The 13274-nt window shown below is 38.5% G+C and overlaps 1 protein-coding gene across 13 annotated transcripts in view; it reads left to right on the top strand.

Annotated features, from left to right (window-relative positions):
• Positions 1-13274, top strand: part of PPFIBP1 (PPFIA binding protein 1) — a 158386-nt gene that overhangs the window by 101238 nt on the left and 43874 nt on the right. For all 13 annotated transcript variants that reach the window (XM_081124752.1, XM_081124756.1, XM_081124754.1 and 10 more), the window contains 2 exons: positions 1177-1275; positions 7919-8124. In XM_081124752.1, the coding sequence (XP_080980878.1) occupies positions 1212-1275; positions 7919-8124 (270 nt within the window). In that variant the 5' untranslated portion in view covers positions 1177-1211. The remainder of the gene's footprint in view (positions 1-1176; positions 1276-7918; positions 8125-13274) is intronic.

Genomic DNA, 13274 nt, shown 5'->3' with positions numbered 1-13274 from the left:
TGTATGGGTACTTAGTCTGGTACCTGAAATACGTTAATTAATATTGAAAACCACATGATTTGACTTTTATGTGCTATGACCAAATTTCTTACAAGGCTAATTTCAGTCTATTTTTTTAAATACGTAAAAGAGTGAGTAGACTGTGACAGTTTCGGCATAAACCTGTCTTTCAGATAGAATCAGATAAGCAAATCCAATATTGTAGTGGAAATCAGACCAAGGTTAAAAACTGGCCTTTGCTATATTTACTTGGCATGTTTCCTTGTAAAAGTCAACAAACGTCTTTGATTTCATTTATAAAATGGAGGTGAATTTATTCATTTAATAGAGTTGTCATGATTAAGGATTATGGATAATTTATGTAATTGTATAGGGACCACTATAGGCACTCAATAAATGGTAGCTATTGTTATCTTAAAAAATAGCAGTAGCCTGGCCGGCATGGCTCAGTGGTTGAGCACTGACCTATGATCTAGAGGATTGCAGTTCGATTCCCGGTCAGGGCACATGCTCGGGTTTCAGGCTCAGCCTCCAATAGGGGCTGTGCAGGAGGCAGCCGATTAATGATTCTCTCATCATTGATGTTTCTATCTCTCCCTTTCCCTTCCTCTCTGTGAAATCAATAAAAACATATTTTAGAAAATGGCAGATTTGTGTGTGTTTAGTGTGTGTGTATATATATATACATATATATATATACAATGAGAACCATTTTCTTAGACAGGTCTTATGGTAATCCTTATACAGAAAAAAAGGAGCAAAATTAAGAGGGTAGAGATTGGGTGGGGCTGGAACAGGGAGGGAGAGAGGTCTTGTCTACCCAGCATTCCTCAGGGCCCTGAGCAAGTTTCCACAGCCATCCCTGATACTCTTCACGGAGACCTAGAGCTCAACAGAGTGCAGCACAGAAAGCATTCTACTGGGTTTTAAACAACTTGAGTGTAAGAACTGAACCTCACTTGTTTTATTAACTGACACAGGTATATCATGTGGTCTTGCAGTATAGTGACAATTTGCCGCAGCTTGTTAAATGGTCCAGTTAATTCAGCTTTACTACTTCAGAAATTCTTCATATTTGCCTGCTAGGTGGAGTTATCATTTGAGGTTGAATTATCAAACCTGCCAGGAAGCATGCATCATTTAAAGGATGTAATGATAACATCATTATTTTTTCAGACCTAGGTCGGAATTTGCCCTTGACAAATAACAAAATGATGAGTGATGCAAGTGACATGTTGGCTGCGGCGCTGGAGCAGATGGATGGTATTATAGCAGGTAATATGCATCCTCTAAAATATGGAATCCTGCCATTTATTCTACTGTCTTGGCTTTTTCATCACAACCATTTTATTACCTTTCCACGTTCTTATTTTCATTTATTGGCTCTCTCCAATGCCTTTAGGTTCCCTATGGTTTCATCCTTGACTCTCTTTTCCGTTTTCTTCCAGAATTTTTATTTTTATTTTTAAATTTTCAATTACAGTTCACGTTCAATATTATTTTATATTAGTTTCAGGTATACAGCATAGTGTTTAGACAAATATATACTTTATGAAGTGATCCCCAATAATTCTAGTAGCCACCTGGCACCATACATAGTTATTATAATCTCATTGACTATATTCCCTATGCTATACTTTACATCCCCTTGACTATTTGGCAACTACCAATGTGTACTTAGTCCCTTCCTCTTTTTCACCCAGCCCCACAACCCACCTCTGCTGTGACAGCTGCCAGTCTGTTCTGTGTATGTGTGAGTCTGTTTCTGTTTTGTTTGTTAATTATTTTGTTCATTAGACTCCACATATAAGTGAAATCATATGGTACTTGACTTTCTCTGACTGACTTATTTCACTTAGCGTATTACCCTCTAAGTCTATCCATGTTGTCATAAATGGTAAGACTTCATTTTTTATGGCCAAGTAATAGTCCATTGTATATATGTATCACATCTTCGTTATCCAGTCATCTGTTGATGGGCACTTGGGTTGCTTGCATGTCTTGGCTATTGTAAATACCGCTGCAATGAACATAGGGGTATTAGTGTTGAACTGAATTAGTGTTTTGGATTTTTCAGATATATATCAAGAATTGTAATTGCTGGATCATAAGGTAGCTCTATTTTTTATTTTTTTGAGGAAATTCCAAACTGTTTTCCATATTGGCTGCACCAATTTCAATCCCACCAACAGTGTGGGAGGGTTCCCTTTTCTTCACTTCCTCACCAACATTTGTTCTTTGTTGATTTATAGATGATAGCCATTCTGACAGGGGTGAGGTGATATTTCATTGTGGCTTTAATTTGCATTTCTTTGATTAGTGACATTGAGCATCATTTCATATGTCTATTGGTCATCTATGTGTTCTCTTTGGAGAAGTGTCTATTCAGACCTCTGCCCATTTTTTAATTGGATAGTTTGGGGTTTTTGGTGTTAAGATGTATGAGTTCTTTATACGTTTTGGGTATAAACCCCTTATTGGATGTATCATTGGCAAATACCTTCTTCCATTCAGTAGGTTTTCTTTTCATTTTGTTATTTGTTATCTTTGTTGTGAAGTCCCATTTGTTTATTTATTTATTTATTTATTCTTTAATTTATCTTTATTGTTGAAAGTATTACAGATGTCCCCTTTTATTCCCCATTGACCCCCTCCACCCTGCACCTGCCCCCTGCCCCAGACCTTCACCACACTATTGTCTGTGTCCATGGGTTATGCATATATGCATGTAAATTCTTTGGTTAATCTTTTCCCACCTGCCCCTGTCTTCCGTTTGAGATTCTTCAATCTGTTCCATGCTTCTGTGTCTCTGGATCTTTTTTGTTCATCAGTTTATTTTTATCTTTAAGCTCCACATATGAGTGAGATCATGTGATACTTGTCTTTCTCTGACTAGCTTATTTCACTTAGCATAATACTCTCCAGATCCCTCCATGCTGTCTCAAAGGGTAAGATATCCTTTTTTACAGCTGCATAGTATTCCACAGCATAAATGCCCCACAGCTTTTTTATCCACTCATCTACTGATGGGCACTTGGGCTGTTTCCAGACCTTAGCTTTTGTAAATTGTGCTACTATGAACATAGGGGTGCATAAGTTCTTTCTGATTGGTGTTTCAGGATTCTTAGGATATATTCCTAGAGGTGGGATCACTAGGTGAAATGGCAGCTCCATATTTAATTTTTAAAAAAATATGTCTTTATTGATTTTAGAGAGAGGGAGGGAGAGGGGGAGAGAGAGATAGAAACATCAATGATGAGAGAGTTATTGATCAGCTGCTTCCTGCCTGCCCCCTACTGGGTATTGAGCTGCAACTGAGGCATGTGCCTTGACCAGGAATCGAACCACACAATCTCCTGGATCATAGGTTGATGCTTAATTGCTGAGCCAAGCCGGCTGGGCTCAATATTTAATTTTTTGAGGAAACTCCATACAGTTTTCCATAGTGGCTGTACCAGTCTGCATTCCCACCAGCAGTGTCCTGGGGTTCCCTTTTCTCCACACCCTCGCCAGCACTTGACATTCGTTTCTTTGTTGATGGTAGCCATTCTGACAGGTGTGACATGATACCTCATTGTCATTTTAATTTGCATCTCTCTGATGATTAGTGACTTTGAGCATTTTTTCATATGTCTCTTGATCATATGTATGTTTATTTTTCTTTTGTTTCCCTTACCCAAGAAGATATATCAGAGAAAATATTACTAAGAGTAATGTCAGAGAGTTTACTGCCTATGTTTTCTTCTAGGAGTTTTATGTTTCTGGTCTTACACTTAAGTCCTTAATCTATTTTGAGTTTATTCTTGTATATGGTATAAGAAGATGGTCTAGTTTTACTTTTTTTTATGTATCTGTCTATTTTTCCGACAACATTTACCGAATAGACCATCTTTACTGTGTTGTATATTCTTGCTTCCTTGTCATATATTAATTGACCATTTGATGTGGATTTATCCTGGCTTTCTATTCTGTTTCGTTGATTTATATGTCTGTTTTTATACCAGTACAATGCTGTCTTGATTACTATGGCCTTGTAGTATAATTTGATGTAGTTGGAGGTAGCATAATACCTCCAACTTTATTCTTTCTGTAGCTATTTGGGGTCTTTTATGGTTCCATATAAATTTTACAATTATTTGTTCATGTTCTGTGAAAAATGCCACTAGTATTTTGATAGGGATTGTATTGAATCTATACATTGCTTTGTGCATTATAGACATTTTTAATGATGAGCATGATATATGATTCCATTTATTTATATCTTCTTAAATTTTCCTCTTCAGTGTCTTACAATTTTCCTAGTATAGGTCTTTTACCTCCTTGGTTAAATTTTTTCCTAAGTATTTATGCAATTGTAAGTGGAATTGTTTTCTTAATTTCTCTTTCTGATAGTTCATTATTGCTGTATAAAAATGCAACTCATTTCTGAGTATTCATTTTGTATCCTGCTGCTTTACTGAATTTACCAGTTCTAGTTTTATTGGTAGATTCTTTAGGGATCTCTCTCTATAGTATTGTGTCATGTGCAGATAATGACAGTTTTACTTCTTTCTTTCTAATGTGGATGCCTTTTATTTCTTTTTCTTACTTGATTACTTTGGCTAGGATTTCCAATACTCTGTTGAATAAAAGTGGAGAAAGTGGACAACCTTGTCTTATTCCTAATCGTAAGGAAAATGCTTTTAGCTTTTCCCCATTGAGTATGATGTTAGCTGTGAGTTTGTTATATGTGGCCTTTGTCATGTGTAGGCATGTTCCCTCTATTACTGCTTTGCTGAAGGTTTTTGTAATAATCGATGCTGGATTTTGTCCTATGCTTTTCGGCATCTATTGATACGATCATGCGATTTTTATCCTTCATTTTGTTTATGTGGTAATCACACTAATTGATTTGCAGATAGAAAACCAACCTTGCATCCCAGGAATAAATCCCACTTGATTATGGTGTATGGTCTTTTTTATGTATTGCTGAATTCAGTTTGCTAATATTTTGTTGAGAATTTTTGAATCTATGTTACCAAGACTATTGGCCTATAGTTGTGTGTGTGTGTGTGTGTGTCTTTGTCTGATTTTGGAATCAGGGTAATAGTGGCCTTGTAAAATGAGCTTGGGAACCTTCCCTATACTTGAAATTTTAGGAGTAGTTTGAGAAGGATAGATGTTAATTCTTTTTTGAATGTTTGGTAAAATTTACCTTTGAAGCCGTCTAGTCCAGGACTTTCATTTGTTGGAAGTTTTTTGATTACCTGATTTGATTTTGTTAGTAGTAATAAGTCTGTTTGGATTTTCTGTTTCTTCTTGATCTAGTTTTGTAATATTGTTTGTTTCTAGGAATTTATCCATTTTTTCCAGATTGTTTAATTTCTTGTCATATAATTGTTTGTAGGATATTCTTATAATCTTTTGTATTTCTGTGGTGTCAGTTGTCACTTCTCTTTTGTGTCTGCTTTAATTTATTTGGGTCTTCTCTCTTTTATTTATGAGTATTTTTAAAGGTTTATCAACCTTGTTTACCTTTTCAAAGAACCAGCTCTTGGCTTCATTAATCTTTTGTATTTTTTTAAGACTCTATTTTGTTTATTTTCACTCTGATTTTTATTATTTCCTTCCTTCTATTTACTTTAGGCTTTGTTTGTTTTGTTTTTCTAACTCCTTCAGGTATAAGGTTAGGTTGTTTATATGTGATTTTTTTTGTTTCTTTCTTTTTTAAAACATTTGAATCTCAGGAAAACAACAAATACCTTGTTAGTATATTTGTTCCCAATATTGCATAGGATGTACTTAATACTATAAAATTGTTTGTTTTTTAAAATTTTTAATCAATTACAGTTGACATATAGATTATAATATTAGTTTTAGGTGTACACCCCAGTGAGTAGACATTTCATAACTCACCAAGTGATCATCCCGATAAATCTTGTACCCATCTGACTTCATACGTAGTTATTAGAATATGATTGACTATATTCCCTATGCTTTATTTTACATCCCCATGACTATTCTCTAACTACAAATTTGTATTTCTTAACCCCGTCACCTTTTTCACCCAGTCCCTCAACCCCCTCCCATCTGGCAAACATGAAAATGTTCTCTGTATCTGTGAGTCTGTTTCTGTTCTGCTTATTCATTAATTTTGGTTTTTTAGAGTCAGTCATTGATAGATGTGTATTTATTGCCACTTTATTATTCATATTTTTTATCTTTTTCTTCTTCTTTTTAAAGAAGACCCTTTAACATTTCATGTAACACTGGTTTGGTGGTGATGAACTCCTTTAGCTTTTTCTTGTCTGGCAATCTCTTTATCTCTCCTTCAATTTTATTTCTTTTTATTTATTTAAAATATATCTTTATTGATTTCAGAGAGGAAAGGGAAGGGAGAGAGAGAGATAGAAACATCAATGATGAAAGAGTCATTGATCAGCTAGCCCGCAACCCGGGCATGTGCCCTTACCGATCGCCTGGATCCTAGGTCGATACTCAACCGCTGAGCCATGCCCGGCCAGGCTCTCCTTCAATTTTTTGCTGGGTAGAGTAATCTGGTTGTAGTTCCTTGCTTTTCATTACTTTGAATATTTTGAGTCAACTCCTTCTGGCCTGCAAGGTTTTGTTTTGTTTTTTTAAATATACCTTTATTGATTTCAGAGAGAGGAAAGGAGAGGTAGAGAGAGATAGAAACATCAATGATGAGAGAGTCATTGATCGAGCCCACAGTCTGGGCATGTGCCCTGACCGGGAATCGAACCCCGATCACCTGGATCCTAGGTCGACACTCAACCGCTGGGCCACGCCCAGCCGGGCGCAAGGTTTTTGTTAAGAAATTTCCTCATAGTTTTATGGGGGTTCCCTTGTAGGTAACTAACTGTCTTTCCTTTGCCGCTTTTAAGATTCTGTCTTTGTCTTTGACCTTCGCCATTTTAACTATGATGTGTCTTGGAATGTGCCTCTTTGCATTCGTCTTGTTTGGGACTCTCTGCACTACATTGACCTGTATGTCTATTCTCGTCATTAAGTAAGGGAAGTTTTCAGTCATTTTTTTCAAATAGGCTCTTAATCCTTTGCTCTCTCCCTCCTCCTCCTGAGACACTTATGATGCAAATGTTTTTATGCTTGATGTTGTCCCAGAGGTATCTTAAACTATCTTCATAAACAGATGTACACAGGTAATTCATTGCACTTCTTCTGAGATTAAATTCTGGCAGGTTAGTTGGGAGCTAGCCCCTTACCTTTGAAATTATGCTGTGCAATCTCCACCTCAACGTATAGCTTATTTATAGGACAGTTAAAGACTGTGGTTCCTAAAATTTGTGTTTTTTGTAATACATGACTCCACCCAATCTGATCCACTACCTTCTTGACCCCTGTGTCTCTGAGGTTAGCACATTTTACACCAAAGTCCACCATACTCTTACTGTACCACATGGTTGGCAGCCTCCTGTTAGGTATTTGACCACTGATATTAACCATCAGTTATATGGTTTTTATTTTTACACCAAACAGCTATGCCTTGGAGAATTTACATGATCAAATTATCTTTTCCCTGTTTCTTTTTTTCCTCTTTTTATTGAATTTATTGGGGTGACACTGGTTAACAAAATTATACAGGTTTCAGATGCATAACTCTACAACATATTATCTGAACACTGTATTGTGTGTTTACCACCCCAAGTCAAGTCTCTGTCCATCACCATTTATCCCCCCATACCCTCCTCCCCCTTATTCTCCCCCCCCCCCGGCAATCACCACACTGTTGTTCATGTCCATGAGGGTTTTTTTCTTTTCTTTTTTTTCTTTTTTGCTCAATCCCTTCATGCACTGGCCCTACCCACCCTGTGACTGGACTTGCTTGCCACCTTCAGCTTTGGTGTATTACCTAATATAAATCCTGTTGCCTTTTCTGTTTTGTTTTTTTTAAACCTAGGTTCTAAGGCCCTAGAATATTCCAATGGGATTTTTGATTGCCAGTCTCCCACCTCCCCGTTCATGGGAAGCTTTCGAGCTCTGCACCTTGTGGAAGACCTGCGTGGACTGTTAGAGATGATGGAAACGGATGAGAAGGAAGGCCTGAGATGTCAGATCCCGGATTCAACAGCAGAAACGCTCATCGAGTGGCTTCAGAGTCAAATGGTAGGTCTCTTTGTGTTACGGCTCCCACGCTGTGAATCTTTTGTTGCATATTCTAACGTTTAGGACATAGAAGAGCCAATTAGAACAAGAAAAAAAATTATAGGGCAACAAGTCTGCCCTAAAGAGATCCCAATTCCCTTTTGACTCTAAGGATTATTTTTACAAAGTGCTATTTGTGTACATTTCCTAAGGGGCCCAGCAAGTCACGGGACTATTCTTATAAAAGTGAGCTAGCTTTTAGATTGTGACCGAATGACCTACTGTGGCTTTGAACATCCTGTAAGAGAAAGGACCTTGCACATAGTAGATGCTCTCTCAGTACTATTGGGCAGTTCACTGCGAAAGGACCCAATGGCAATTCTAAACAGGCCGTAAGGTGACTGGGCATTCAGAAAGCAAGAGGTGTGTAGCAGTCTTTGATAGGAAGTGCCATCTAGTGGTTTGTGGTGGTCACTTCAATTCCAGTGTGCAAGTTAAGCTGTGTAGTGGGCTTTAAGTGGTACTCAAATTCACTGAACAGTGAAGCCTCTTTCTAGACATCCTTCTCAAAAATTGATGACATGGCCGATCTGCCCTTGTCCCGAACACAATGGTAAATACCATGGTTTTAGTATGTGTCAAACACATAAAATCTAAAGAATATCAGAAACACATATTCAAGGGAAAAGATGGGGAAGGTGTTATTTTGTAAGTATTTAAAGGATACTCAGTTTTCAGGGATATACATTAATGAGCTTATGAGTTAACTGTGTTTGTATAAAAGCTAATGAACATTGAAAGAATCAAGATCTATGTTTGTATCTGTGGTAGAAAGGGAGCTGTTTGCTTTGGGAACCTTAATACTATATCCTGCAGCTAAAACATGTTCACATGATGTGACACAAATACTAGTGTTCCCAGGCAGTCCCATGCTGAGTGTGCTTATGTTCCCAGCCAACATACCTCCCCATTTCTGATCGTATTTTAGTGGTGGTGCAGCTACACAAACTTGACAGTTGGAGGTATTTTATTTTTTTGTAATACATGATGCCTTATTATTATACTTTATATTTGCTCTGCAAGTTTCTTCTGTAGAGATTGAAGTATCCAGGTTTTCTGATTTCTTTAGGGAATTGCTTCATGCTCTAAAATTAGATGTTTCCTAGCATATTCCCTAGGCTATTTCTACTTCCTGTCTCACCACTTCATTACTCCATATTTTTTTCTGATAATTTATAACATAATGGGAAAGGAATTTACTGTTGATGGAAGAAACTATTCCTAGCTCACGTCCAGAGGGTGTCAGTGGCAGCCATAGCTTAAGGGTACCTGTAGCTGAAGTTTTAACTTGTGTCCAAAAATAAGTGTCCAAAACAAAATCATGTCCAAAAATATTTTCGTTAACATGTGCTCAGTCTGTTCTGTTAATGTCTTCCTGAAGAGTAAAAATGATGGTGATGTTATCTGAATATAAATCAGATCACATCTTTCACTCCTTTTTCAGAAACTTCTCAATGGTAGTCACTCAGAGTAAAAGCCAGATGCTAACTCTGGATTACAAAGCCTTATAGGAGTCGCTCCTCATTATTTTTTGACCTCATGTCTCATTATACTTCCCCTTTTTCACTTCATTCTAGGCACATCGGCTTCCTCACTGATTCTCAAATAGCCTCACTGATTCTCAGCCGTGCTGGGCAAACTGGCCTCAGGGCCTTTGCACTGGCTATTCACTCTGCCTGGAAAGCTCTTTCTCCAATTTCTTTATGGTTAGTTTTCTCATAGTCTCTGATACTTACTTAAAATTTGTGCCCTCGGTGAGGCCTTCCCTGGCCACCCTATCTAAAATCTTGCATATTCATTCTTTTTATTACATCTCCCTGCTTTATTTTTTCTTAGCATTTACCACTTTCTTATGTACTATAGATTTGCCATGTTTGTATCATTTGTTTTCTCTCTCTCTAACTGGAATGTAAATATAAAGAATCAGAGAATTTTGCCTTGGAGTTAGGTTATAAATTATTCATACATAGTTCACCTTTTTAAAACACGAGTACAGACATTTTTCAGACTGTGAAGAGCTTCTGTAATATTTTAGAAAAACTTATTAACGATACTAGTTACATAATTAAGATTTCATTCATGTTTAATGATGATAAACTTGAGAGTCCATTACTTAAGACTGATACTAATGTTCTCATTAGTGCAACTGGGTATTTGCAGTTCTAATTATCATTTTACCTGGCCAGGGAGATCCCTTGGTTTCCTGTAGAATGCAGGCCCATTTAATGGTTTCTTAGGATCAGAAGCTGGGTAAAAAAAAAGACCATAGTAACACTAGTTGCCTGTCATAGTGAAGGGATTTTAAATCAACAAGAATGAATTTGTGTTAACAGGTTGCCTATAGCTGTAGCCTTCTAGGAAAGAATAAATATTTTTTTAAGATTCAAAAATTTAACACAAATATTAACAATGCTTTAGCAAACTCCTAGTCTGAGAGGGCAAATAGAAAAATATGTTTGTTTGAGCCAAGCAGGTGGTTTTTGCTTACTTTAGATCTAACTTGAGTTGCCCTAATGCTTTTTTTCAGTAGATGAAGTTGAGAGGTTCATGACCTTGATCAGGTCATGAAATCCCCAAAGTGTCTGATTATTTGGCAGTTTCAGAATCAGCAGAAATTACAAAAATACAACTTTCAACAAGAGTGAGTGAAAATGCTGATGGTAATACCTCCAGATCAGGCATCATAACCCATGAGATAAGTAGAGTATAAATGGGGGAAATAAAGTGTTCTTGGCTGGCTTGACCTGTTAAATCACCACAATGATTAATTTCTTATTTCTACGTTAGAAAATACGTTTTATTCAAAGTGTGCCTTTTAAAAAAGGTTTTGTAAAAATAAAAATACTCATAATATAGAGTTCAGACATGGGACATGCTCTCCCCTGTCCCTGACTCTCAGCCACACAAAATCCATTCCAGTCCCACCATCCTCCGATCCCCGCTGCTCTCTGGCCAGCTTCTCTTCTCATGTGTGCCTCCAGGGAACATTTTTCCAAGCCTTGGCAAACAAAGTACATCTCAAGATTGTATTCCATATGTGGCCACAGTCATCTGGGTTATGCAGCATCCCGTGGAGGCATCCTGGCTAAAGTTGAAGCTGTTTTCTCCTTTGGCTTCTGGTAAACATCTATGAAAAGTGTCCACAGACACAGGAAAAGAAATGGGCCCAGGAGTCAGCAGAATTCTCAATCGAGAGAGGCCAGTGCAGTGTTAGGTGAAAGGTACACTTTCAGTGAAATCCCAAGCTACTGGTATTTGTTTGTATTCAATAGAAAGAGATGTCTATGTTCTTTCATGAAAGTGAGTTAAGAAAGAATAAGTGGCAAGAAGAGTAGGGACATTGTTTTGGGGATCTCGCGTTACCCTCCCCAAAGTAAAAGAGAGATTACTTTGCTAGATCTGCATCCTGTCAATAAATATTGAATAAATGAGTGGATAATGGGTGAATGAATGAACATGGTATGCACCTACAACAGAAGTTGGGCTTTAGCTTCTAGGGACCTTCTGTTCTCTATCCTTCTGTAACTCGGGGACTTTGGAGTATGCCTGTGGCCAGGATAACGTCGTCTCAACATGTACCCCTCTCCCTGGTGCAGAAGCTTTGGGGAGCTTGGTGATGTGGGTGAAAAGAGGCAAGAAGGAGTTAAAGCCCAGCTTCCCCATTCAAGGTGTCTAAAAGAACCTTTTAGGAAACACTAAGGAAATCTGTCTAACTCAGCCTGTGTAACTCACCCTGCACGCGCTGGCCGTGGATGCACAAGAGAGGTGCTGTTCGTGCCTGTGTTAGCTGTGTAACAGGATAGCCACTGTATCTTAGCAATTGATATTTTGGGCAACAGATACCCAAATTTTCCAAGGGAAGCTCTCTCAAGGTATTATTTTTTTAAGATTTTAAAATTGATTTTTAGAGAGAGAGGAAGGGAGAGGGGGAGAAAGTGAAACATCGATGTGAGAGCAAAACATCGATCAGCTGCCTCCTGCACGCCCCCTACCAGGGATCGAGACTGCAACCCGGGCATGTGCCCTGACCGGGAGTCAAACCAGTGACCTTTCGGTGCACAGGATGATACCTAACCAACCGAGGCACACCAGTCAAGGCTCAAGTTATTTCTAATGAGACTGGCTGATGAAAGAACTTGTCATTTGCTTCTCTTGCCAGCATTTCAGATGTAGTTACTTTTTTGGAGTGGTGAGTCTTAGGGGCTGGCCTACTGCTGTGATTTTTCTCACTCCAGAGCACTTGTTTTTTGCTCCAGCTGGCTGTTTAGTTAAGAAGGTGCTGTCTGTCTCTGGAAAACACTGGGAAAATTTAAACTCAGAAAAACAAACCCAGAAATAAAAGCCATAGTCTGATTTCTACCACATCTGCACTCTTGACTTGGAAAGTACGGAATAAATTCAGGCTTATCTGAGTTTCAGTCTTTGATGCTCTATCTGATGACATTGAATAAACTGACGTCTTTTCTAGGAGAGGGTCATGTTTGGGCTTTTGGAGTGTAGTGAAGCATGTGTGAGATTTATTTCCCCTTTGGTTTTTTGTTTTTTGTTTTTTGTGGTGATGGTTTTAGTGGAGATGATGAGATTTTAGAATCAACAGAGAGCTTGCCGAAGAGGCATCCTTATTGCCCTAGCATCTTATTTCCTCTTTTGAACTGCATTTGAAATTTAGGATGGAAAAATAAGTGGGCTGTTTGCAAGACTGACCCAGAGTCAGAGGTGCTGTAAACCGCTTAGAACATTGACCTGGGTTATTAAACACATAGGCACTTCTTTAAAAAAGTGTATTGGAAGAGAGAGACCCCGCGTGTAGCTGACTCTCACCTAGTCCATTCAGTCTGATGCCTGCGGTAATGGAGGTTCATCGGATGCTGTAACTGGCCTGGGAGTGAGCATGTACTCCAAGGAAGGCTGCTCACGGCAGGCCCCGACTGGACTGCGGTGGACCTGAAGGAAGGAGGAAGAGCGGGCGGGGGGCACAGTCCACGCAGAAGGAGCATGGCCTGGCTGTGAGGGAGCGCCTTGTGCCCGGAGGGGCCTGCTAGGTGGAGCGCAGGAGCTGGAAAAAGAACAGAGGTGGCAGGCTATTTGCCTGGAGGAGTTTACGTCTCTCC

This window comes from Miniopterus schreibersii, assembly GCF_964146895.1.
Source record: "Miniopterus schreibersii genome assembly, chromosome: 2".
NCBI classification, from domain to species: Eukaryota; Metazoa; Chordata; class Mammalia; order Chiroptera; family Miniopteridae; genus Miniopterus; species Miniopterus schreibersii.
This window is presented reverse-complemented; position numbering and strand designations above follow the sequence as displayed.